The sequence below is a fragment of the Chlamydotis macqueenii genome, chromosome 1 (assembly GCF_036417535.1).
Source record: "Chlamydotis macqueenii isolate bChlMac1 chromosome 1, bChlMac1.mat, whole genome shotgun sequence".
Lineage (NCBI taxonomy): Eukaryota > Metazoa > Chordata > Aves > Otidiformes > Otididae > Chlamydotis > Chlamydotis macqueenii.
In genome coordinates, this window is record NC_141556.1 from 50525989 (window position 1) to 50553838 (window position 27850).

General features: G+C 38.1%; 1 protein-coding gene across 1 annotated transcript; it reads left to right on the forward strand.

The window, feature by feature from the left end:
* Positions 1-576: 576 nt before the first annotated feature.
* NEDD1 (NEDD1 gamma-tubulin ring complex targeting factor) lies at positions 577-27330 on the forward strand. Its single transcript, XM_086750647.1, has 15 exons — positions 577-753; positions 1893-2036; positions 3774-3868; positions 5492-5608; positions 6725-6865; positions 14221-14450; positions 15459-15660; positions 17020-17206; positions 20144-20275; positions 20471-20518; positions 20984-21207; positions 21496-21652; positions 22437-22593; positions 24927-24993; positions 25656-27330. Exons 2-15 carry the CDS (start codon positions 1901-1903, stop codon positions 25758-25760), a joined length of 1998 nt encoding a protein of 665 aa, XP_086606773.1. The 5' UTR covers positions 577-753; positions 1893-1900; the 3' UTR covers positions 25761-27330.
* The last annotated feature ends 520 nt before the right edge of the window (positions 27331-27850 follow it).

Consider the following 27850-nt stretch of genomic DNA (forward strand, 5'->3'; position numbering starts at 1 on the left):
AAATAATCTCTCCTACAAAATTCATCAGGACCAGAGTTAACAGCCATATTCTAAGCCTGGATACGGATGCAACGGTTCTCCGTTACTTCATCAGTTACTGGAAGTAACCGTGAAGCGTGTAACGGGGTACAGACAGGTACGTTGTGAACAGAATTAAAAACAGACTTGAGTAGACACGCGGTTCAGGAACGCCTCGGGTCGGAATGCGTTTACTCGTTATTTATGATGCTCTGTCAGTGCCGAAGAAGGACCGGGCCGGCCGTGCCGGATGCTCCTCCGCCTGGGCACGGTGACCTCTCAAACCCCCAGCCTCGCCACGGCCCGCCACTACAGGACCCCCCTCAGACCATCAGGCTTCGGCCACGCCTCCCCCGGGGCGGCCGGGCCCCCGGGGGCCGTTTCAGGGCCGGTCGGTGCCTCCCGGCCCCACTGGCAGGAACGGCGCGCTCACCCTCCCGCCTCTTCGCCCCTTGCGGGCCACCGTAGGCGCCGGGGGAAGCGAAGGCGCGCGGGGGCTGTTGGGACGGGCTGTTAAGTTGGATGCGGCGCGGAAAGTCGGCTCCGCCAGGGCGGGCGCGCGGCAGGGCGGCGCTCATTGGCCGGGAGCGCGGACCGACCCCGTAGAGAACTGGGAGCAGAAGGGCCCGAGCCAATCGGGGCGTCCGGCGCCGGGCCCGATCCCCGAGGAGCCGCTGGGCGAGGCTGGGCCGGGAGGGGAAGGGAAGGGGCTCGGCCTGGGGCCCGCCCTGCCAGGTGGGCGACGGCGGCGGGGGGGGGGGGGGGGGGGGGGGGGTGGGCGTCCCGACGTGCCTCAGGGAGAGCGCGGAAGGCGGTGGCGGCCCGCAGCGGGGCCGCGCCTCGGCGGGAGCGGGAGCGGGAGCAGGGCCGGGGCCGGGCGGAGGCGATGCCGGGGGTGCGCGGAGCGGCTCCTCCCGCGGCCTCCGGGGCTGACGGTGTCGATCGGGGAGAGAAGCCCCGTGCGAGGCGAGAGAGGGGGCGAGGGAGGCAGGGCAACGGCCGAGCGGAGGCGGTTGTGGAGCTTCAGTTTCCTGAGTGATTTTGTCAGTGTTAGGCACCCTCTTAAGCATTCATGGCAGTGAGAATTAGTGGCCTAAAGCGATGTAGAAACGTCCCGGAAACTTGGCAAAAGGGTGGCTATCTTTTCAGGTGAAGGATGAGCTTACCTTTTGAGTCCTTGTTTGTTGCTAGTTTAAAATTAGGCAGAGTAAAAAAGCTGAGAATAAATTTTACAAACCTGGAATCGGTTAGCCTGGCTTTTGCTCTTAAAACGGTGTCCCTCAAAACAAATAGTAGCACATTGTCGTTGGTAGTCTTTTTGGTTTTTAGTATTATGTAAGCCGCCTTGAAAAGTGACTCATCGTTGCTCCTATTCTACCGTTAAAGGTTTAGTTTAAAGGATTCTGGGAGGTCTTCTGTAGGATGGTGATATGAACGCTGGAATAAGTCCTTTAGGTCCAAACTTCCATCCTTTCCCCGCAACAGGCGGTTTGATTCAAGCTTGTGTATCTCCATCTGCTGGTGAGAAGTGAGTCCTGGAAACAGTCATGGCTTCGTGTTGGGCAGCTGTAGGCTCTGTGGCGGTATAAGCGTCTTTTTAGCCGCTCGATACCATAGAAGGGGATGGCCTTTCCTTTGTGAAAAAGAAAGCATGCATTTCCTGCAAGAATTTAAGTAACAAAAGTGTGGAGTGTCTACTGCTTTCAGCAGTGTGTTCATCTAATTGTGTCTCTAGACAAATGTCCTGGTTATCAAGAAAACAATATTCAATGCATAGATAAAATTATTCTTGACTTGTGGAGAGGCCTGGTTTTTATTTTTACTTTATATATAATTTCTTTTCATTTTTTAACTTATTTTTCTTGCAAAAACAGGTGCAGCCATGCAAGAAGGCATACGTTTTGCTTCATCAGGGGATGATATTAAAATATGGGATTCCTCATCTCTAACTGTGGTGGAGCAGTTCAACCCACATACACCTACACATCCAGTCAGCTCACTGTGTTGGGCCAGCAATAGTATCCTTTACAGTTTCAGCCATAGTTTTGTGTATGTCCTGCAAAATTTCAGTGATTTTTTTTTTTTTAAGGTGTCTGTAAACAGGCCTAATGCAGTTTTGAAGTCTTACATAAAAAGATTTCTATACATTGTGAAGAAAATCTTGTGGTTCTCTGTGTTGAAGTGATTTACAAAATAAATTCGTGCTGGTAAATGCTTCTGAAGAAGTTTCTCTTCGTTTAGGAGGCTAACGCTTTTTTAAATGATGATTATATGCTTGAATTGCTGAACAACTGTAAAACTTACTCATTTGTTTCTTCAGTACACTTACCTCTTACTCTCTAGGCACTGGTTTTCTTTGTGCTGTTTGTAGCATTTACAGTGGAAGCATAAATGTGTTTGATGTGTAGGAAAACATCCATAGGATGGTGGTAAATTACACATGAAAATGGGTCTCGCCCATTTAGACATTTTGCCTCTGTCTTGGAAGCCTATTACAGGGTAACGATACGTGGTGCCAGGTGTTAGGTGAATATGTGAGGAATTTCCTGAGAACAGCATGCTGTCAGGTGAACAGCTTGCATGGCTGTCACAGGAAAAGGTGGTGATGTCTGATCTTGGTGTAAAAGAAGGACAGGATGTTGGCATATAACAATTAAGTTCTGCAAGTTCTGAATGTGCCTGTCCTCTAAGTCTGCAAATAAGTGGATGTATGAGAAAAAAGTTAAAACACTTGGAGCACAACTGAATGTTTTGGCTATGGAGCTTGCAGAGAAATCAAAGCATAGATATAATATTTATATATATATATATGTGCGTGTGTGTGTTGTTTAGTAAACTTTAGCTATACACCATCTGTCTTGTGTTTTCTTCCACATAGTCTCCTCTTCATCCCCCAAAACTGAAACAGTGAAGTACCTTACTCTATATGTTTTTGAATCTTTGTTGGTGTAAAGCATTGCTTTTGATTCTGTGCAATTCTGTAAGCTAAAATGTTGCCTTAAAATAATGAAATAAATAGGAAGCACTAATCCACCTACCAGTTCTCTGGTGTTAAATCCAGCCAATTAACCTGTGTTTTTAAATGAGCAAATATAAAATCACAGTGGGCGTTGGCCTGAAGACCTACAGAACACGGATCAAAATGATTACTCAATTAGTGTAGTGGGGCTGCAGAGGCAGTTTCCCTGCTCTGTAGTTCAATATTGAAGGCTTTTATTAGTCCTTTGAGCTACTTGGTGTCATAAAAGGTTCTTTTGGGGATTTTGTTTTACTTCCCTCAATACAGAGGGAGACAAATTAGCAAACATTCATTGTACTCCAGCAATTACGTGGTGAAGTAGTTTAACTTTTGTCTCAAACAAGGCTGTTCTTTAAATCCATAGTCTGCTAACAGCAATGAACATTCCCTTGAAGTGTAGTGATAAATAGAGCTCTTACTTGAGGGCGGTGGGGAAACAAAATCATAAACTAGATAAGCTGCCTTAGTGGTAAAGAGCTCTTAAGTAATATCTGCCAGATACTCCTCTCTGAAAGAAATGGCTCTGCCCTGTATTGGGAAGTAAGGGTTTTAGTTAACGCAAGAGCTTCTTAATGAAAGCTTAGAAAATAGCCTTATGTTTCTATTTCTAGGTCCCTTCAAGGTACAGTACTTTAGACTGTTTAACCAATCTGCCTTCTGTTCAGTAAGGGAAACTTAGTGTTGCTTTTATTAATGACCAGTATAATGCAGTTATGGTCCGTAACTTGCAACTAAGATAGATACCTGGCCACTGCTTCTGCTGCTGGTGATAAAATAGTTGTTTCCAGCTGTAAAAGCAAACCTGTTCCACTCTTTGAAATAGCTGAAGGAGTAAGTATGACTAACCCTGTTCTCTGTTTTTTGTTTTTTTTTTTTTTCCCCACTGCACCTTGTGTACTGTTTGTATCACATCTGTTCTGCATATTGTGATCAATTTAATTTTAGTATTGTGGGAGTTATGCCATGTATATAAAAAAAATTCATTGTATATTGTTAAATACATATAAAGAGTAGGGAGAATAGTGCTTCTAAAATAGTTCTACCAGTAGGAAAATATAAATGCAGTTATACTAGCATCTGGTGTTGATGGCTCTCTCTAGGGGCATTTGCTTGTTGAACCTCAATGTGATAGCCCGAGGCAGTCAGTGGTTCAAACTTTGCCTAATGTGTAGGTGAGGAACAGAGCTCAAGTTTGAACTTCATTCTCCTACTTGAATTGCCAATATTATGCATTCCTGTTAATTGTACATTGAAAAACGTAAGAGTCCACATAAAGGTTGTTCTTGGAGCGTACATGCGCTAGCATCTGGAAATATGTGAATCATAGAATGGTTTGGGTTGGAAGGGACCTTTAAAGGTCATCTAGTCCAACCCCCCTGCAAGGAGCAGGGACATCTCCAACTGGATCAGGTTGCTCAGAGCCCTGTCCAACCTGATCTTGAATGTTTCCAGGGAACTATTGTTATGGTTGGGAATTATTTTTTTTCCTGTTAAATGGAAGCATGACACTATAAACTTTTCAGGAAACTGGACTTAATTTTAGAAGAGTCTTTTGACAGGGTTACTTGAATGACTTGCTAGTATTCTAAACCACTCTAATTATTCTCCTTAGATAGCTATTGTAATGCTAATTTGAACTGGAAATTTTCTTAAAAGTGTTCAAACCAGGCTTTAGGTTGCTGAGGCAAATACTTTCAAAGGTGAGAGTATTTGTCCTGGAGATTTCAGTGAATCTAATCTGTACCTAATGCAATCATTTGCAATTTTACCATGTCAATAATTAGATGGACTTGTTTTTTCTTAATTCAAATCTCCAAAACTTAAAAGTGAATTTTCAGCATGATAGAACTGAATAGTAATTTGTCCTCGATGTAGGTCTATCATCAAGATTGACATTTTTTTTTCAAAAGCTAGGACTTCAGTGATTATTTTAAAAAGAATCACTTTACCAAAGTATGAGGTTTGCTGCTATAATATTCTTTGTGATGTTTAGGGAATGTGAAGTACGTGACTTAGACAACTTTTTGATTTTCTTCTAAGGAGTTTTTTTTTTTCTGAAGTTAGCATTTTCTTTTTAAAACTCAGTACCTGAATACAAGTCTATGATTGCACTTTAGAGAGCTATAATTTAAAGGAAAAATGAATACTGATGGAAAAGATGCTAAAAAAATTTGAAATGTGAATGGGAAAATGTGAGCATTTTAGAATTTATTAATTAATGTATTTAAATTTTAAAGTATATTAAACATATTTAAAATTTAGTCCAGTTTGGAGATGCGTTTTGATGGGAAATGACTGTAGTGCACCCATAGTTCCGTTGGTCAGTGGGACTATTTGTGTTAGTGAAGATGAAAACACACATCAATATACTTTCAAGTAGATTTGAGTAAATCCCTTAATTGTCTCTTAATTATCTTTAACATAGTGGTGTTTTTTTTTCCCCTTCTCCATCAGGCAAAACAGACATGTGTGAGCTTGAATTCTAGTTCTTCGTATATTGTGAGTGGAGGCCTTGATAACACAGTTAATATCTGGGACCTGAAATCCAGAAAGGTTTACCGTAGCCTTAAGGTAAGTTTGGCTGAGGCAGGACTGTAGCTTTCATGACTTCCGGGTTTTGCTGCCAACTGTAAAAATTATGCTTTAAGTCATGTATCTGTAGGATCACGTTCACAGGTAGGAGCTAGCACACATAGCAAGTATTTTGTTTAAGTTTCTTCTTTATGTGCTGTAAATAGCAAATTTAATTTAATAAGCACACTTAACTTGATGTATTCAGAGTACAATTCTACAATAATGTATGTTTAAAATTTTCAGAATAGGCTTGTTATCTTGCAAATTTGTATTGGTGTTCTCTGATGGGATTTTTTCCAAGGGCAGCATTTCAGATAATTACTGTTTCTGATGCGTCAAACAAGAGAACACTTTTGTGTTTGTAGAATACTGTAGTAGAACTAATGTTATTCAAGACATTACTGTCTTCTTATAACTGATCCAGTACGAATTCTGTAAAGCCTTATTATGATGCACAAAAGTTAGGATGATCTAGTATATTTCTATGATGCCTTCAGTAGATGATTTGCTCCTTTAAGTACTGGAATACTGTAAGGTCTCCCCGGAGCCGCCTTTTCTCCAGGCTGAACAGCCCCAACTCCCTCAGCCTGTCCTCATGAGAGAGGTGCTCCAGCCCTCTGATCATCTTCATGGCCCTTCTCTGGACCCTCTCCAACTGGTCCATGTCCTTCTTTTGCTGGGGACTCCAGAGGTGGATGCAGTACTCCAGGTGGGGTCTCACCAGGGCAGAGTAGAGGGGCAGAGTCACCTCCCTCAACCTGCTGGCTACGCTTCTGTTGATGCAGCCCAGGATACAGTTGGCTTTCTGAGCTGCAAGCACACATTGCTGGCTCATGTGCTGCTTGTTCACCAGCACTCCCAAATCCTAATTCATTAAAACAATCTTCTGAAAACAATCAGACAGTCGTTAAAATATAATGGCTGATCTACAGGATGTTGTGCTGCTGTTTTCTAGGGTATTCCATAATAACTCTTAAATAATCTTTTAAAATGTTACAGATGGTCAGGAAAAACCATCAAGCTGAAATGTTTCTCCAAAAGCACAGATGAGAAAGGAATGTGGTTATCCTGAATTTCTTTAGCCCATCTCTCTCTAAACTCTCTCCCGCACAGGATCATAAAGATGAAGTCACGTGTATTACATATAATTGGAATGATTGCTACATTGCTTCTGGATCTTTGAGTGGTGAAATTATCCTACACAGTGTTACCACCAATTTATCAAGTACTCCCTTTGGTTATGGCAGCCGTCAGGTGGGCTATGTGTATTAAGTTCCTTTCAGGTGTGAAGCTTTAATTCACAGTGTTTAGAAATTGCAAGTACATATGAAGAGCTTTTAAGTTTTGTTAATCTGCTTCCTTTTAATTTTTAAGAGTGTGCTTACAGAAAGAAAAAACCATGCCATTACGTGTATTCTGGTCTTAAATAGTAGTTAACATTATTTATACAAATTTTTCAAGTACCTTATATATGGGTAACAGCAAATTTTACTTTGTAGACTCTGATTCGTGAATAACAAACTTCTGCATGTCTTAGAACTGAACAAAAACCACTCAGCTTTACAAACCAAAGCAGGATTTCAATGCATTACTCAACGTATGTTCTTGCAAAGAACAAAGACCATGTAGTTTGGGTTCTGACTTATCCAAAGTAACCAGATTTACAACTAAACAGAGCCATCTGTAGAGTAGAGTGAATATAAGGCTACATTTGGAAATAATACATTTATTTCATCTGGAAATTAAAATTGCACAGCTGCTCAAAGAGAAAAGCAATGAGTTTTTTCTGTTATCTACTTACGTGTTTAGGTGAGACTTTGGATAACTAGTTTGAAGGAAAGCTGTGCAGAAGACAAACAGAAAGCGTGTGTACTGCTTAAGGGCCTTAAGGGCCACTGTAATTCCTTTTTGCAGACTCAAGATATTGCGGTATTAGTGGGAATCATTAGGGGAATTCCCTTGATATAAGGGCATCTACAGTAGTAAATGTGCTGTGTTGTCCCATCGGAAGTTCCAGTGTGCATTCTTAGTGTGAATGTTGTCTTAGGTACAGCTAAGTGTTTGTATTCTGGGCATTCTTTTATTTTTTTACTGAGTAATTTTTACAGAGGTAGGAGCTGCCTAGGGGGTGCAGAACTGTTACTTTGGTCCTAAAGCTGACCTTTAATGTCGCAGGGAATACTGAAGTTGTGATTTAGTAATTTTCTGTTACTGCAACAGCTTTTTCAGTCCTCAATTGCAGATAGAATGTGAAGTTAAATTTTTCTTCTGTCTAGCATGAACAATATCACTTGATGAAGAATCTCTTACGACTTCAGAGCATCACGAGAATTGTAGTATACTTTCCGTTGAAAGATCTCTGTTAAATTCAAACTATCTCCGCTCTTAGATGCGGAAGTGTCTTTGATCCATGACTAGTTGTATACTTATGTTGAGACAAAATTTTACTTCATACTTGGTTTGATCTTAAAAATCTGTCTATATAGTCAGTTCATTTTTCTGATTTGATTGTTATGATCTTATGAAAAATGTGGATGTAAGGCAGGAGTTACAGGGAGGTCCATGGCTGGATTACACAGCTGAGGTGAATATCCAGAGTGGGGACTATGCTGCTAGTTAATTGGAAAATGAAAAAATTCTTATGAGGATGATTTGCATCAGTCTGTTTGATATATTCAACTCTTTCCACCAAAAAGTGATTAGGAGCAAGTGATACAGTGAATAGCTATTTTGGTAGATGAAATGAAGAGGCCTACTGCAAAGCTGAGTGATCTTAAAGATGGATAAAGATATTTGAAGTGTTAAATCAAAGTAATTGCAAGAACAGAGCTACGATTCTGTACTATTTCTAAAGGGTCTATAACATTTTCTGAAGGGGGGGCAGTTATTTGATTGCACCCTTACTTTAAAATGGAATCGAGCTATAATTGTGTAATGAGATGGCTACTTGGATCTCCTAGTTTATCAGCTGATCTTATATCCTAAAAGTTATCTTTGCTCATATGTGCAAAAATAGCTTTATTTTTGGTTTTGGATTTTTACTTAGTGTTTGTAGAGAATTGCAGGATTAATTGTGCAGTAAAGCAAATATCTGAAGACTTGTGCAATTCTGTTAAATTTAAAAAGCCTTTACCTGATTTACAGTTTAGGGGCCCAGTTTTCTAAGAGTAAGCTTGAATAGGTACACAGTATATTGTCCTGCTTGATCCTGGCAGTAGTTGTCTGGCTTAGTGAGGGTCACCACTCCCTAGTAACTCTTTTTACAGTTGGGGAATGTGAGGTCAAACTAAGCTTATAAAATTTAGCTTGTCTGTGTTTGATGCAGCATGATGGAGTGTAGTTTCCTTGCCAGTTAATTTCTGATATTGTATAGTAGAATAGCCCAAGGTTGCAGTGCTTTCTGTGACTTTAAACAATTTTCTTTTCATATGTGTATTGGCTTATATTCTGGTAATTGATTTTGATTTAGAAACGCCTTTGTGCTTTATTAGAGTTGAGTTCGTGCACAGAGTTGTTTGCAGATCCCGTAATTTGTCTTTGCTGTTGGTATTCATTTAGACTACCAGATTCTTATCTGCTTGCTGTTGTGAGGATGAATTAAGGTTTGTTTCGAAACATAATGTTTGTTCGAGTCTTCACTGCCTGGTGCTGTTCTCCTAGCAACAGGATTTAGTTTAGTTGTTTGAACAGCTGTCTGATTGGTAAAGATGTGTGATGAGTTCTAGTCACTTCATATAGTGAAACAGCTTTAAAAGCTGAAGACTGTCAGCTACCTTTACATCTGCCTTCCCGCTTACAAGGCTCACTAAGGTATAAAGGAGATTAAGAAATCTTTAAATACGGTAATCAATGACGCTAGACTACTTTTATTTTAGTTTTGGGCTTTTCACTTGTTTTTTAGTGGTGAAAAACCCTAAGTGTGACTGGAACTCAGCAGTGGACCAACCGCTTTCTGAAGTGCACTGTTCTTCATTTAGCATGTGAAGCTTAAAGAGAAAATGTGTTTTTATTTTCTACAGGAAATCTATTCCAATCATAGCTAAAGCAAAAAGATGTATCTAGGGTTTTTTTTTTTTTTTTTTGTGCTACCCTGACTGATAAAATGTTACAAAGAGGACTTAATTGTCTTTCTGTAGCTTCAGTACCTTGTGCTGAGGTACTTGGTAGATCGGTGTGTGCAGAATTTCCAGAAATCATCAGGAGTTGTATTTGCAAAGATGTAGTGAAACTTGCTGCTCTTTTGTTTGTGTTTTTTTTTTTTTTTTTTCCTCCAGTCTTGACAGGTTAGTTCCAAAACATGACTCTTTCCAAATAAATGTGTCACTTCTAATAATCTTGACATTATTTAGGTATTAGTAACTAAAATTGTTAGAAAACAGATGCTCCCTTTCTGCTTCTATTCAGACATTTGAGTTTCAGCCAGTGAACAGCTATGCTGACTTAAAATAAAGCAAGTATCTTAAATATCCCCCTAGATCCAATTCAGATGAGATACTTAGACTTGCCTAGTCAGATTTTTTTCCCCTATGAAACATGTCCCGTACCTTTGTCGTTTGATTCTGTAGACGAAATTGTAATCTGTAAACATTCTCAGACTTCTTTTCACTAAAGTGCCAGTGTTTAACTTGTCTCCCACATCCTTAGCTCATTTTTTCTTGTGGCTAGTAAACCTTGCAGTTAAACCGTGTAAACCATATGGGTTGTGTGCCCTTTTTAGGCTTATGATTCCTACTGCTGTCAGTACAAAGGCCGAGGAACTGTATTGGGGCAGTTTTCATGTGGGCTGAGTTGGAGGCCCTAATATTCAAAATCTGAGTAACAGAACTCTTGTTTCTAAACCATAACTTAGGAAAAGGGAGAGGAAATTACAAATGGAAGTTCAGCTTCTTTGGGAAAAACTTGACTAGGAGCATACTTAAGTTCTGTGTAACTTCATCATACCACCCAAAAATCAACTTGTTTTTAAAGACTGATGAAGACTGACTATGTCTTAATTTCTTGTCACTAAGATAAACAAAGACATAAGAAAGTATAAGAAACAAGGAGACATGTATTGAAATTAAAACTAGATGATAGAAACTGATCTAGAATTGTCTGTGTGACAGCTCAAAAATATTTACAGAATTAGGATTCGCAGAGGTACAGAGGTATTAGAAGTAGGGAAGAAGTCTGGTAAAGAGAAAAGAAAGGAACTGAAGAAGGAAAAAATAAGTAACTATGGTTCTATGTTAAGTGTTAAATATTAAATTCAGTGACATAAAAGATAACATTTTCTCTGTGAACACACAGCTGTTCATGATGATTTTTTATTTTAACATTCTTTTTGATAATAAATGTAATCGGAGGGACAAGGTTGGAAAAGTAACTTGAGAATTACAACAAAAAGAGTACTATAAAGGAGATAAGTTTTAGTTTTAAGTGATTGCATTAGATTATCCTGGATCTGTCTCCTATGGTGAGAGTGGAAGTGTCCCTTCTGCCTTTTTCAGAACTTTGGTATTGAACACTTTCACTTATACAATGCAGGACTAAATAGCTCAAATGTCTGATCAAGGGTAATAGTTCTTCTGTTCCTGTACAAGGAGTCCCATTCCCTTGCAGCACTGGGTCACAAAAAAGATATTTTTCTGTGTATACTTGTCAGTTTTCATAGTGTCTATATGCGTTTTAACTTCGCTCCAGTGAACACTGGATAGCATGTTGGCTTTTTCTTTGTTTTGTTGCGAAGTTTGGTGTAGAGTGAGTCAATATTTTAAAGATAAAGACAGAATGCTACTTCATGAAGCTTGTTCTCATTCTAAAATACAGTTTTTAATTTGATTATGGATGAGGTGAGAAATGAGGAAAATGTAGCTAAGACTTGTAAGTCATGTTGATTGACCACTTGCATCTTAATACTTGATGCTTTCGCATATGACTTAATTGTCTGCTCTTTCTGACAGTGCTAAGCTTAAAGCTGTATTTTTTTCACCCAGATGTTTCTCAGTTGAAGTATTTTTTTTTTTAAGAGAACGTCAAATTAAGTGACTCACTTCTGAGAGGAGAAATGTTTTGGTTTTGTCTTGTCAAGCAGCCTTTCAGAAATGAGGTTCTTTCATGCCTCCAGCTGTCTGGGCAGGAGTTTGAAACTTGGATATGTAGCATACTGTCAGGGATGCCAATATGATGCATTTGACTTCATAAAAGCGTGCACAAATTTAAGGGCCTCTGTTCCTTGAGTTTGATCTAGTAATTGCATTGTTGCAAGTGAAGTTTGTTGCTAATCTAGTTCAGTGAAAGTGAGGTGTGAATAGGAGCTTCATTGGCAACCTGAAATGAGACTGTTAAGAAGCTCTGAGGAAACACCGTGACTTCAATGAGAAGTGGGGAACAGAGGGAATATGGAAAGATATGTATATGGAGACAATGGAGAACTTGCCTTGGGCCTGTGAGATTAGAAAGAAAAATTAGAAAAGGAAATGGGAGACTTGGTAGGATTGCAAGGGAGGTTTGAGGAGAGCTAGGATAGAGTAATCTCGGTGGGCAGGAGGACAGAGGAGGGAGAAAATGGAACATGAGCAGATGCCAGGGCAGTAAGGAAGGTATTTGGAGGTGAAGAATTGAGAGAGCTGTGAGGGCCAGGCATGTTTCCCATGTAGATCATGTATGTAATTGTAGCTGCTACTCCTGAGTCTCTCAGTGTTCTTTTTTTAAATGTAAATAAACTGAAAATTGCTGATAAAAATGTCTCCATTGTGTTCAGTAGAGGACTATATTAATTATAAACAGTCATCTTCTGTCTTATTTGAATATGCAGTTGAGGGTGCCACTTCTTTGTGGCTCAATTATGTGGCTTCCAGTGAGACATGCAATACAAGTGCTAGAAGTTATGTTGGAGGCATATGAACCAACATGTATCTTCATTAAAATGAAGTTAAAGAGAAAAATAGGATAAAATCCAGTACAGTGCATTTTAGTGTGTTTTACATTAGAAAAATATAATGGCTTTTTGAGAGCATTTTCAGACAAATAAAATGTAATAGCTCTCCGTTGTCTGGGCTTGAGTAAAAAGCACTTGATTCAGTGCCTTGTGAGAAAATAGTAGAGAGGATGGAGGTTAGAAAGGAACAGAGGATTGGTAAGAAGTTGGTTATAGGAAAGAAGACAGTAAGTGATATTGAAAAAAAGTATTTGTTTGGTTCATCAGTAGCTAATCTTGTTTAATATTTTCAGTAATGGTTATGATATGAGAAGTAGAGCTACAATGAGATGCAGCTGGAAAGTATTGCCCGTAAGAGAGGATTTCATCAGTATCCCGAAGGGATTGAAATAATAGACGTGGGAACAACTATGGCAGTATAGAAATCAAGGTACCAGTCTTAGGTCTCAACTGAGGCTTTTGGGAATTCCCTGGGAATTTGAAAATTCCCAAGGGAAAGAAGAACTCGGACTTCTTAATCATAAAATGGCAATGGGCAACCTACACAGATTGGATCACAAAAAGAAAATGCAATCTAGGCTGTGTCGGGATGAGTATTTACAGTACAAAATGGAGGAAGTGTTAGTGCCTTTGGAAAGGCAGTCGCACAATGTTTTGAGGATCATACAAGATTTTGTCCATATTCAAGAAAGATTCAAACTGGGAGAGCTGCAAAGAGACTGTGATGGTACTGAAAAACCAGTCTAAGGAGACTGAGTCTTGCTTTTTGTTTATGGCAAAATAAAGCCTGAAAGAAGGTGAGGTGGCTGTTTATTAGAACAGGGAAAAGCGGCACCAAGGAGTTAGGAAACAAGTTGAGTGTAAGGGCATTATTGTCACAGGAATGCACTTGTGCAAATGGGTCATAAATAAAATAAATCTGTAAACTGAGTATTGTAGTTTGCTTTTAGAGCAGTGAGGTTCTGAAACATCCTCTGAAGCAATATGATGGAAACAAAATACTTACCTGCCTCTGGAAGGCAAGTTAAATTCCTGTATGACATGATTCTGTGATAGCAGGACTGCTTGTGATAAACCAGGCATATTATCCTTTTCTGTGGTCTGAGCTCAGAGTGAAGTCTGTTCTTCCACAGGACCTCCATACTCACGTAACTCTGGAGTCTGTGTGTCTTATCAAATTGGCTTATATCCAAGTACTTAAAATCAGTGGAGGCGAATTAAATTTAACATTCTTGGCAGGAGACCGATCAGTGAAATAATGTAGCTTTTGACTCCTTTAATATTAGATGTGATGTGTGTGTTAGTTTTTTTTTTTGTAGTGTGTATGATGGCATGATACTTGCTGAAAAATCAAGAAACTCTTTTCTAGACTGTTTGTTTGGGTTTTTTTTTGTTTGGTTGTTTTTTTTTTTTTTTGCCCATGTCCTTCATTTTATTGATCAGCTCATATGGTACCCCATACTGGTACACAAAACAAATCAGTCTGCCCCCTGACAGCAAAAATGGCATTGTAATGTGAAGTGAACCTTTTTTTTTTTTTTTTTTATTTTATTTTTTAGAGTGGCCAGCCTTTATAAACTACTTTAACTTAATGTAACATCTGTATTCCTAATGTATTTGTGTGTTTAAAAAAGAATTTAATGTGGTATTTAATAGTGGTATTACAATTCATTTTTTGTCTGTTTTACAGCCTATTCGACACTTGAAATATTCATCCTTTAAGAAATCCTTGCTGGGCAGTGTTTCTGACAGTGGAAATGTAACTCTGTGGGATGTAAATAGCCAGAACCCATATCATAATTTTGAAAATACTCATAAAGCACCAGCTTCAGAAATCTGCTTTTCTCCAGTCAATAAGCTACTGCTTGTAACTGTAGGTTTGGATAAAAGAATTATTCTCTATGACACTTCAAGTAAAAAGTGAGTATATTAAAGACCTTTGATTTTATAGGATCCTGATTTGATTTTTATAAACTGAAAAAGCATGCTGAACTATGAAATATTTAATTCAGACCATGTTCAGAATGGTTGAAGTGGTTGGCATATTGTGACTGGAGAATCTGTCCCATAGTCCAGTTTGTTTTTTTAATTTAAAAAACAAACAAACCCAAACAATCAAAAAACCTAAGGTACGTGGGAACTAATTGAGGTGCTACATAAGTGACCACTCCCAAGTGCTTGGGCTTTTCCGTTAATACAGAGCAATTGGCTTCTGTGAGGGGCAGTGCAGCCTGTGAAGACCTGCAGCCACCTGAGCTTAGCCTGCCTGCTTCTAGTTCAAGATATAAGACCTAACTGTGGTTCACAGAGTGGCTGAGGTAGTGAGCCTTAAATTGGCAAGAGTACTCATTGAAAAAGCAGGAACTGTGGGGCATAGGTGATGGGACTGTGCAATAAGAGGGTAGGATGGCAAACAGTTTCATGGGACTTCGGTTCTAGTGTGGACAGTGCTTTCACTCTAGCTGAATAAAAGCAAGGGTAGTTCTACTACACCCCTCCTCTAGTTCGATGGGCTGTAATAGAAGAAGCCATACTAGGGCCTAAAATTCTTCCTAGAATTGTGGGAAGGTTAGAGTTGATAGGCTTGGGAAGCTAGAGGATGTATGTGGTATGATTGCTGCTGGAAATGATGATACTGGTAAATAATGTAGGTGTCAGAACTGCTGTTATGAGGGCAGTTTGTCCTGTCCTGGTGAAATTTTTTGTGTCATATGCAGTCTCCAATTTATTAAGCCTGAACACTTAGTATAAGCCTAATCCACTGTTCCTTAAGATATTTCACGGAATTTACTTGGCACTGGAGAAGTGGAGCTACTTGACCTGTAGCTGAATTATGAAAGCTATGGGGTTTTTTTAGGTACTGTTTTGAAAAGTCTTAACTTTTGAACTCTAAAAGGTTCTTTATCCTGTCCTTTCTCCTGCTTGAAGATTACTTACAACAATAGTAGCTGATTTTCCACTGACAACAGTAGACTTCATGCCTGATGGTACTACTTTGGCTATAGGATGTTCCCGGGGAAAAATCTGCCAGTATGACTTAAGACAATTGGCATCACCAGTGAAAACAGTTATTGCTCACAAAGGCTGTGTGAAATGCATACGTCTTCAGTTCAGTAGCACTGTTTCCAAGGTAAAAAAAACTTTCCTTTTTATTGTTCAATATGCAGATTAGTGAAAGCAAAGCATAAGTTTAAGTTCTAAAGAAATGCTAGCATTCAATTTCTAAATATTATAGATATCAATGAAAGTGGTTCATGCTGACATAGAACTAAGATTGAGCAGTTTAAGTGCCATTTTAGGGGGTTTTAATGTGGAATTCCCCCTATCCTAGCTTCAAAGTAGAAATGATTGAAAGTGTAGTCTTGCCTTTCCTGGTGTGAATATGCTGCTGTTGCAGATCAGTCTGTGGCACCTTAGATTAGTTTGTAGGCAGTAGCAGAAAAATATGTAATGGCCCCTCCGTTTAAGGGGAAGAGACAAAGCTGCCCATCTTGACGTATTTTGCATGGCCTTATATATGGCTTTTTGCAGGCACATATAAAAAGTGTAGAAGTTGATAAAATAATAGAGGAGGCTTAAGAGGTACTTCCAAGACTTAGTTAGGCTCTACTCTATCCAGAAACCCCAGGTCTATTCAGTGTAGTTGGAGAGAACCTTTGAAGTGCATTCTTTAGCACTTCTCTTCCAGCAAACTTGCTGCTAGTGGTTGATTATTCATGTACAATTTGGAGTCCCTAATAATGTAATCTCTTATTTTTCCTATGCCTAAGCCTAGGATCCAACCTAGCTTGTGCTAGGTCACTCTGTTAGTACTTGAAGTTCTGTTGCTATTCTTTTGCAGGTCCATAGATCATAGAATCATGGAATAATAGGGTGGGTTCGAAGGGACCTTTAAAGGTCATCTAGTCCAGCCATGCCCGCAAGGAGGAGGGACATCTCCAACCAGATCCAGTTGCTCAGAGCCCTGTCCAACCTGGCCTTGAATGTTTCCAGGGATGGGGCATCCACCGCCTCTCTGGCCAACCTCTTCCAGTGTCTTACCACTCATTGTAAAATCTACCTGCGTCTGTTTTAAAACCATTACCCCTTGTCCTATCACAACAGGCCCTACTGAACAGTCTCTCCCCATCTTTTCTGCAGGTCCTCTTTAGTTACTGGAAGGCTGCTGTAAGGTCTCCCCAGAGCCTTCTGTTCTCTAGACTGAAAAGCCCCAGCTTTCTCAGCCTTTCTTTGTAGGAGAGGTGCTCCAGCCCTCTGGTCATCCTCACGGCCCTACGTTTCCCATGTCCTTTGAAGTTATGTTAAGATGCTTGCTTGCTTTTTTTTTTTTTAATATATTTGTAAAGGCATATCTTCTAGGCAACATTTGCAACTTGAACTGAATTTTTTTTTTCTTAGTATTTTAAAAAAGAAAGAATATTGGCTTATATTTTTACTTTAGCTGAAGGAAAGACAACTTCTCTTAATTTGTTCTATTTTTTTTCTTCAGTCTAACCTTGCAGGTTCTTCAAATAAACCTGTATCCAAAAGAGTAGAAGTCAAAGCTGGTAGTGGTCTTGGGGGAATTCAAAATATTGGCATAAAAAATGTTGCCTCTCAAGCATCAGCAGCAGTTTCATCTCATCTGACATTGCCAAATGAGAATAAGGGAGGAGAGATTCTTCGGGAGAAAACAGGTAGTGCCTTCTTCCTACTCTTATAATAATATTTGGCATAATGTAGAAGGTAGAAAGAATATTCCGTGCCTTGACCATTACAGTATAAAAAATTTAACTGAGGGAAGAGCATTTGTTTGAAAGAACTGTGTGTATATGCATACACATCTGCACCTTCTTTTACCTCCCCTACTGCATTAGACATACTATGAGACTGTGGGGGGTGAATTGGGTTCTACTACAAGCTTTAAACACGTGAAGTCTAAAATTCTGGACCTGAAGTAAAAGTGTGTATTTAAAGTTTAAAGGAGAGAGCCTCACAGTGTCACCATAGATTTATCACTTGTGTTATGACTTCCTGTAGATTATCCTTCACGATGTATTTTCTGACACAATGTCTGTATGGAATACAGCTACTAATTGTTTGTAATTTTATTAATAAACAGAAGTAAGAGACCTCATCTAAAAAAAAAGGTCCAGACAGAACACAGGAAAAATAACCTAGTCCAAAAACCCAAGTGAGAACTGACAGTATTTTTGTGTGAGATGTGATTCCAATATCACATGTTAGGAAAGATGTTAAATATAGTCGCAAGTATGATTAGTTGTATAACTGTACTTGCTATTTATGCTTCTGAAATTAACAAGTTCTTTATAAGAATTCTGAGCATTATTCTAAGATTTTGCAACTGTCTGAAATGTACTTTAAAAATTTTATTTAATTCAGGAGTTCTAAAAATATGGTCAACTCAGTAACACTGTTAGTTTGATTCTTGAAAAAAAATTCCTCAAGCCATTTTAATGCAACAGCACTTTTCCCCTCCCTTTTTAAATAAGGAGAAATACATTTAGCAGCAGTAATTAGGCAGTAAGCCACTGTGGTCCATAGAGACACGTATTAATGACCTCCCTTGGGTATGCAGTGATGTACGAGATGAAGTAGAAGTGTTATGTACGTAAGAAGTGTTGCTAGTCAACATTACTGAATGGTGTGGAAAATTTTATTTCAGTTAAAATATGTGATTTATTATCTTTATTTGAAGATGTAATGGCTGCTATCCCTTAAATAGGACCTTGCATAATAAATACATGTTTTAAGAAAATAAAGGCTAACCAAGTAAAACAAATGTTTTTCATTAAATTGTATGTTCACTTTAGAAGTAAAGACCACTGTATACTTCAGCATATATGATCTTTAAACTTAAAAATGGGAATGAATGAGAGAGCACAAACTGCATTTCTTCTGTGGGTACTCTTCTAGACCCTGATTATGGGGCTTAACTTCAGAGAAATAAGGGCTATTCAGTGAAGTGATCCGAGAGCATATTTAAAACAAAACTCTCTCTGTTCATGTAACTTATAAATGGACTGAGGCTTTTTGTCACAGATATTTTTAAAGTACAAAAGTATAAACGAAGTCAGAAGTGATGAGAAGGTTGGATGTCCTTTGAGCTGGCTTCCCATAAACTTCTATTTAACAGATGTGCTCTGGTGTAGGTATTTACTACATTTAGACTACTGGGAATGGTAAAAATACACAAAGACATTTTGCCCTATTTTATATTACGCTTTTTCCACATAGATCCTCTATAGGTTCTGCCATACATTGATACTCCACTTCTAGTTTGATTTAGTATCCCAAGTGTTTACTTAACTAGCAAGTGCAATCCTATGAATGTGTCACAACTGACCCATCTGAAGGTGGGGAAATATTACTATATTAATACACTTAAAAGTGAAACCTTAAACCTGACTCAAGTTCCAGTTTATGTAAGTACTTGAACATGATTAATTGTAGTTATCCACACACTCACATTTGGATCTCTTGAACCAGTAATCCCCCATAGAGAAATAGCTACACATTTTATGAACAGTGGTTTGTTTGTTTATTTTTTTTTTTAAATTAAAGTAGATATTAAGTAAACCTTCTGTATGTATAGATCATTTATTTACAGGATATGTAATAAATATTTATTGCGCATAAATGTATATATTTGTGCAATACGTGAATATTTGTATTTACTTATGTATTGCACAGCACTAATGCTCATTGCATGATTTTAACTTATACAAACAAAATCTAGGCACTTTTAGAGTTAGGAGTTCAGTGAGGGCAGAATAACAGCTTGCTTACGAGTCCTGATTCAGTTTTCAAACATACTAAATTGTGAAAGTTACTTAGGTGGTTATCTTAGCAGCTCAATTCACTTCTCCATGTATGCCTCCTCTAAAAACTGCACTTTGAATAATTACTGGGGTTTTTTTGGACTTAAGATATGCTTCCATTCTGCAGACAGCTGTCCCTGCTACCATGCATACAAAAGCTAACTTTTTTCCTCTGGATTGGGTCAGGGATGGGGCTTAAGGGTGGAGTAGGAAGAGGTCTGGGAACAAGTTTCTTTTGTCTGCAACTGTAACTACGCTCCCATTTCCTAATATTAGAAATAAATGAGAATATCCTAATATCAGGTAAGCTTTAAAATAAATGTTTCGTAGAGCTTCCCTTAGGATGCTTCATGGCCAGAGTGAAGCAGATTTCTCTTCTTGGAGAATAAATTTAAATTTTGATCATCTGAATGTGATCACCTTCTTTGTGGAAGATGCATTCATTGGTTTTCTCTTCACCTGATACACCATGAAGTTGCTCCATCTGTCATGTAGACTTATCTGAAAATGAGTGCATTCTCCAGTTTGACAATTCTCCTTTTTAAAAAGAGGAAAGGAATCCAACTGTATCTTCTTTTTTTGTTAACAAGTATCTTAACTTTTACTTATAGTCACTTGCGATGACAGCCAAAATGAGGAAGTTTGAAGTTGACTCTAACTGTAATCTGTAGAAGGTTATAAAGTTCTTGCTGGAGTTACCAGACATCATGCTTGATGTGAGACTGTTTAGGAATAAGGTATGTTATATTTGGAAAATGTCAATTACTAACTGAATGCTATTGTCCTTTTAAGGCTTTCCCCATAGTTGCAGCTTGGATGTGATTCCATCTAAAGAAACAGATCATGGGAAAAGTGCTGATTTAAATAATTTTGACGATTTGGGTCGAAATAGTTTAGGAGATGTATTTTCTCCAGTCAGAGATGGTAAGTTGCTGATACTGAAATTTGAAAGCATCATTCATCTGCATATAGCATGACATCTTGACACTTTTGTGCTACCAACCATTGTACCTACTTGGTACGTTAATTTGTCTTTGATTATGAACTTGATGTAATGATAAGAATATTGATGTTGATTTCATTTGATAAACAATTTGTCTGTGTTCTCATACTTTGTAGATATTATTGCAAGTAAAGTGAATGAAGATCCTCAAGGAAAAGGAGATGGTAAACATACTTTCAGTGTATTTTTCTTTGTCTGTGGTAGGCCTTTGGGGGCATACACTAGTTATTACATGCTAATTTTGTTGTAGCATTGAAAAGAAACAAATGGTGAAAGCAGACATTGAAACAATGAACTTTTTCTGTAAATTGTCCGACACATTGAGATACTAAGGCGCAACACAGTGACAGGAAATCAAGAGTATGACCTTAAAGTTACTCTGTTTTTCCTTTATGCAACTTATAGTGATACATAGAGGCTTTTCATGCTTTATTACTTTCATAAGGGCAGTGACAGCATAAGTTGGATTTAAGGGTTTAGTTTTTATGGGGTGCATTTTTGGGTGGTTTTTTTTTTTTTTTTTTTTTGTTTTGTTTTGTGTGGGTGTGCAGGTATTTTAATTGTGGGTTTGATTTGGTATGTATGATGGTTTTTGGCCTGTGTGTTTCAGCCTTCCCTTTTCATTTTAGGTCTGGACTTTCAGTCCTACCTTTTTGGTTTGGATTTTCTCCCGCAGCTCACCACTGCCTTACCAGTAAAAAGAAACCCAGTGAGCAGTAGTGCACAAGGGGTACGGTCTAGCCCATTACATGCACTTGTGGGATCTCCAATTAAAGAGGAGGAAGAACATACAGGGACTGACACTAAGAAAATAAGTCTTGGAAAACAAGAATCTAAAGAAGCCTTAAAGCAGGTATACTTATACTAATTCTTGTTTTGAGTGGTCTTTTTAGAATCTTGACAGAATACTACTACTTCAAGGAAAATTCCGTAATGATGTCCCATCTAATCTTATTTTGCAACTGTGTTTGCACTATTGACACAAATATGTAATATGTTGTGCAGTTTAAGTGTGTTGGCCTTCAGCAATGCAAAGAAGCAAACTTAGTCAAACTTAGTCTTTGAGTGCAATTAGATAGTTGTAATAAGTAGAGTTCACCTTATTTTTAAAATTATTTTTTAATTTTTTTTTTATTGTCAGCTTTCAAAATCGAGCTCATCAAGCACAGAATCTGTAACTTTAAGTCCTCCACCATCATCCACTGCTGTAAAGGCTCCTGATACAAATGAAAGACTAATGAAGAATATTCAGGCCCAGCCTGCACATGATCTACCAGTAAATGGTACTACCTCAACAAGTAAGTTGATCATTTTGGCCCAGTTTTAGTCATAGTTGATTGTGAGCTGGTGTGAAACCTGATAAAATGGCATTAGCATTCAAACAGAACATCTGTTTGAGGGTCCAGAGGAGGGCCACAAAGATGATCAGAGGGCTGGAGCACCTCTCCTATGAGGACAGGCTGAGAGAGTTGGGGCTGTTCAGCCTGGAGAAGAGGAGGCTCCGGGGAGACCTGATAGCGGTCTTCCAATACCTCAAGGGGGCCTACAGGAAAGATGGGGAGAAGCTGTTCAGTAGGGCCTGTTGTGATAGAACAAGGGGTAATGGGTTTAAATTAGAAGGAGGTAGGTTTAGATTAGATATGAGAGAAAAATTTTTTACAATGAGAGTTGTAGAGCACTGGAACAGGTTGCCCAGAGAGGTGGTGGATGCCCCATCCCTGGAATCGTTCAAGGCCAGGCTGGATGAGGCTCTGAGCAACCTGATCTAGTCAGGGATGTCCCTGCTTCTTGCAGGGGGGTTGGACTAGATGACCGTTGAAGGTCCCTTCCAACTCTAACTATTCTATGATTCTATGATCTGATCTTGATTCTTTTGTAAATCCAGTTAGCCCTCCTAGAATATCTCTAGTTGCATCTGAAAAGACTCATTCTAAATACATATATATATTTTTTTTTCAGTAAGTAATATTTGTGATAAAATACTGAGAAGCCTCAAGACAAATAAAAAACTCTTACCCCATTATACTGATTTTCTTTCTGGTTTTTTTTTAATATTTATTTATTTTATTTTTAACTGTAAAGGTCCGAAGATAACATCACCTGTCACTGCTGGAGTTGCAAGTTCATTGTCAGAAAAAATAGTAGAAAGCATTGGGAGTAGCAGACCAAATGCACCTCTGACATCAATCCAAATAAACTTCATTCAGAATATGATACAAGAAACAATGGATGACTTCAGGTACTAGTATTCATGCAGAACATTGTTTTCAATGACGCATTTTCTTAGTAAGATGTTTTAGCTTTAACAATTTTCTACTTGTGTTAGAAAATGACACCATTAATAGCCTTGATATTGGAAATCTAGGTATGAAAGTTTATTTTTAATAGCTCTGATGACTAATTAGACTGATATCTCTGAGGACTGTTAATGCATGGCTTTGCTAACATGTTTTTAGAATGAGTGTGTGAGTACTTCTTGGATGGTAAATTTATCTGCATAACCAGGTCCTTACTGCTTTCTTGAAGCCTTGTGGTGATTTCTTTCCCTCCCCACTTATGCCCTGTTCTAGCAGGAGAAATTTCTTAAAGTTGACATTGTGGACAGTTTGTCCTGGACAGGTCACTTGTGTTATTGGCTTTGATTGTTTTTAGCTTGGCATGTGTAAGGTAAAATGCTACGTGTATATCTACTGATGAAGCTTTACATTAAAATACTGTCTGTGCCGTAAATGATGGTTGCTCTCAGATTACTTTGTGTTTGTGGATACCTAACATTCCACGTGTTGTGAAAGAAGTCAGTCAAATTAGCATAGATTTAGAGTGGAGTTTGAAGGAGAGAGAGCAGTTGAAAGAGTTGTATCTAGGGAATCACTTCCCAACCCATGTTTAAGATGAAGCAGGTTGACTGAGATAGTGGAGGGGAAAAGGATTGCTGGGCAGTGGAAGTATTACTGTCTTGATGACAAAATGCAATGCAAATGTAGCTTAGTAGGTCCGTGTGCTGTGGCTGTTCTGTATCTGCCAACAGAAAAATACATTCAATGTTATTAAATTTCTTTAATTAAGAACATAGAATAGTAAAACTCCCGTGGGATTTTTTTCGGTGATAGTCACGTATCTGATTAAAAAACTTAATTTTCATGTGACTTAAAATGCAGTCTATGCATTGCAGATATTCTTTAAAGTCTGTGTTCAGGGATCCCAGTGTTGGAAAGTAAGCTTGTCAGTCTTGTACTTCTAGTATCTGAGATCTGGAGCCTCAGAGATTGTGTTTCTCTTCAGACCTACACTTCATGGAGTGGCTGGAAGGCTCTGCTGGCCCCTTTCCCAGTTGTAAGTTGTGGATACATTCAAACTGAATGTAAAAGATTGTTTGTACTGAGGTCAGTAAGAGGGAAGGGAGCCATTGCAAGCTTCTCACTGATACAAATACCTTTCACCCTTTGGAATCTGAGGAAAGGATTTTTATCGCTTTTGGCTGAAATGCATTCCTCTTCAAATAATGGGGAAAAAACAAGCACCTTAGAAAGGAACCAGGAGGAATATTAAACTCATTTGGTTCCAAAAAGCTGCTTGTTTCTTGAACTTCCCGTCTTTGAGAGATAACCTACATCTTAGGGTTTCTAAGCTGCCAGCTGGCATCTGTGCTCGGTGTACTCAAGGAATATTGTTTGCCTCTAGTAGGAGTTCTGAAGCACAATAACCTGTGGAAATAGAAAGTGATGAATATATTCCCTTTGGGTTTGCTATAAGTTTTAGAAAAGGAGAATGAAATAAGATCTGTGTGTGTCTACTTAAGAAATGCCTTACTTTCTCAGGCCGTTGGTACCCAGAGCACAGCATTTGGTCTTGGACGATTGCACTGTCACGCGCTGTTCAGGAAAAGGTTGTGAGCTCACCTGCTTTTTTTGTGAGCTGTTCTCTTTGTTCTTCCTCAGCATCTGGAACACTTGTATTAGTGTAGTGTTCAGAGGGTATTTTCAAGCTTGGTTCTTCTAGTGTGGAGTACTTGTCCATGAATTGACAAATTCATGTCAATTCATGGACAACACTGGTAGTACTTCCTATGTAGGTTAACCTGGAGCATTCTGTGGGCTTGAGGATAATGTATCATTTATCGCAATTGATGTTTTGGGTCCTCTTACAAAAGAGTGCTGAAAGTGATGTACTGAAAAGTTTTATCTTCATTTACAGATAAATATCTTTCTCTGTGGTACTTGTGATTGAGGGATTGAAAATCAGCTTTGAGTGGTAAAAATGAGAGAAGATTACAGCTTATAAATGAAAAAACAATCTCAATATCACCACATATATATTTATATTTCTAAACAAAAAAGATCCTAACTCTTTTTGTACACTGAAGAAATGGTACTTAGGAAAGTCAATGGCATAACAGAAGTATTCCAGAAATACATGGTAGAAGAGTACATTTCATAGCTTAAGGGTTTTTAGACTCATGTTTCACGATGTTGTGAAGGTGAGGAAGTGTGGATTTCTGGGTGCTGAGGACCGAAGAGAATTACTGCTTCCTAAATAAAACTAAGCATTGTCCTTTTGCAATTCTTCCCCCAGAGAAGCATGCCATCGAGATATTGTGAATTTGCAAGTGGAGATGATCAAGCAGTTCCATATGCAGTTGGTATGTACAAAGAGCATGGTGAGAAATGTATTCAGTTTTACTTTTTATAATACCAAGGCATGCCAGCTTCTTCTCTCGAAACTGAAAATCAATCTTGCTTATTAAGAGCAAGAAAGAGAACTGAATCTGAAGAAAGGGGGAAACTATGGATTGGAATCTGTTAAACTGTTTTATGCTTGATAAGTAAAGGGAACATATGCATTGGGCAGGTATCATGAATTCCATATTTCAGGAGATAAAAAAAGACAAAAGGGAGACAACTCAGCTGTCCTTTGGAAAGGACCAATAGAAAGCTTCACTTACAGCTACTGCATTTATACTGAACTGTGTTCTGTGTTCTTTAGCTTTGCTTTTTTATTAATCTTTGTTCTTTTGATCTGCGTTAAAAAGGTCTTGCCTCAGTACTGAACATTTTAATGGAACCTGCATTAGTATATTCTCATTCTGAAGAAGTGCAAAATATCCTTTGATAAAATATTCGCTAATGTATTAATGATCACAATTATGTCAGCATACAAAAAATCGTACTTTTCTTATCAAAAGTTTTTAAAAACAGTATTATCTAGGTTATTTAATTTTCAAAAGGGGTATGAAAATGGATAGGATAAAATTGGAATAATTAACTTCATAGCTGCTGATTGGGACTTTTCCCTTTTCTCTAGAATGAAATGCATGCTTTACTTGAAAGATATTCTGTAAATGAAAGCCTAGTAGCTGAAATTGAGAGACTACGAGAGGAAAACAAAAGACTGAGGACTCACTTCTGAAAGATTTACACTGCTAATTTTATTAGCATGAACTCACTACAGGTGGTGTGTTGCTTATGACAGATCATCCATCATCACTGAAGTATTGTATGAAGACCTGCTATTATTTTGAACATGACTCTTTTCTTCTAAATAAATGGTGTAAGATACTATATGTAATTATAAAATTTGTAACAGATAAACACTGTATAAAGAATGTTTGCATACTCATACTAACCACCGTGAAATACATCCTTTTAACAGAAAAACTAAAAGGATAAGTACATTAACAAGTTTTTAGCAATATGTGAAGTGCCTTTTTATAAACAAAATCAAACCAGGACGGATGCCTTTTCTGTAAGAATTTTTTGATACAGCTACTTCTTTATCTACTTATTTTACTGCTGTGAGAAACAATCACCATAGCTTGCCTTTCAGATACTTTTACTGGAGAGGAAAAAAAAGGGAACAGAAAGCTCATCTCCTGCACGACATGAAGCCTTGTTTATAAGGAGCTGGAAAGTACAGTATTCAGTTAACTTTGTTCAACTGGCAACTCTTCTATCCTAAGTAAAACTAGAGCTTGACAATATTCCCAAATTCAGTGCCATGATCTATCTTACTATATTTATAAGTCTGAAATTTGTGCTTTTCTGCTGTGAACTTCGTTGTTGCAAATGCTACTTCAACTGCACTGTGAGATTTTTTGTTACAACTTTAGCTATGAAACTAGAATTCTTTTTATTTACATTTATTTTAATATTGTCATAGCTTTTCCAGTTTGAATGCAACTTTAGACTTCAAAATGTAAGTATACTCAGCCATTAATAATATAGCATTGTATAAATGCGGTCTTTGACTCAAGTCTTTGACTCAAACGTCTTCTGCGCCCTCTCCGCTTCCTTTTTATTTGTAGTGGACAACACTTAATATTGAACCGTTGTATTGCAGCTTTGAATCTTGTTGGGTAAGCATTATTGTAGCCTTTTTGAGATAGCTGCATACCAAATATAACTAGTATCTTAGTTGTAGGATAAATATAACAAACATTAAAGAGAAATCATCACTTCAGTAGCCTAATGGTATCATACTTGTGTGTCAACGTTTCTGAAATGAAGCACAGTATGAAATTCTGACTCTGCCGAAGTTCATAGGAGGTTTGGCTTGGCCTTTATTTGTGCCAAGAGATTAAATTAAATTAAAACTTAAATTTTAAACTAATTCAAAATTTAAAATTTTAAAATTAAAAACTTACCTGAAAGACTTCTACAAGTGCTTCTTGCTATTTAAATTGTTCTGGAGGCTTCTTAATTTTCCCACTAGTATTTGGTTGTTTCTTTTCACATAATTACTAAAACAAGGAAAGTCTGAGAATATGGTGACGTAATTAGTTACTACATCTAGTGTTTAAATTCATAATGGCACTCTTCTACTAAATGAGAAAGCCATAATATATAGCGTAACTTATTTTTATATGTTGTAAAACTAAACAAAAACCCCTATCTATACCTTTTCCCCATCTTTAACTTTTTTTTAAAAAAAGAGGCTGTTCCTCTTTTTTCGTGTTGGTTAATTAAAAATACAATCTTGTTAGCAAAATGAGAATGTTCAAGTAGTCTTTAATATTAGGGACAGGACGTATTTCTATATCACATAACTTCTTGCTGAAAAGTAAAGTAAGTTAATTTTTTTTTAACAAACAATCTAGAGAACTGTTTTTAATAAGTTTATAGGATGTGTAAACTTGACACATTGACCACACAGTTTGTGAAGACGATAGTAGGCAGCAAAAAAACTTACTGTTTTTCTACATGCTTTGCAGCGTTAATGAAGTAAACTTGCATATTTGCATCTCTTGATTTGTTCCCCAAGTGCTCTTGCTGGTATACCCAGATGACAGCAGGGAATTACACAAGTATCTTGGGTATTTGGCTTGTAGATAATTTGTTTTCTTGACTCAGAACTTTATAATGTTTTTCTTAATTCCCAAATGGAGGTGATTATAGCAAGAGTGATTAAAAGGAGACATTTTGGCCTTTTCTTAAAGATTTTTAGGGCTTTTTTCCATATCTCAGGATTACTGCAGTGCCAGTGGCTAGACATGCTGTACG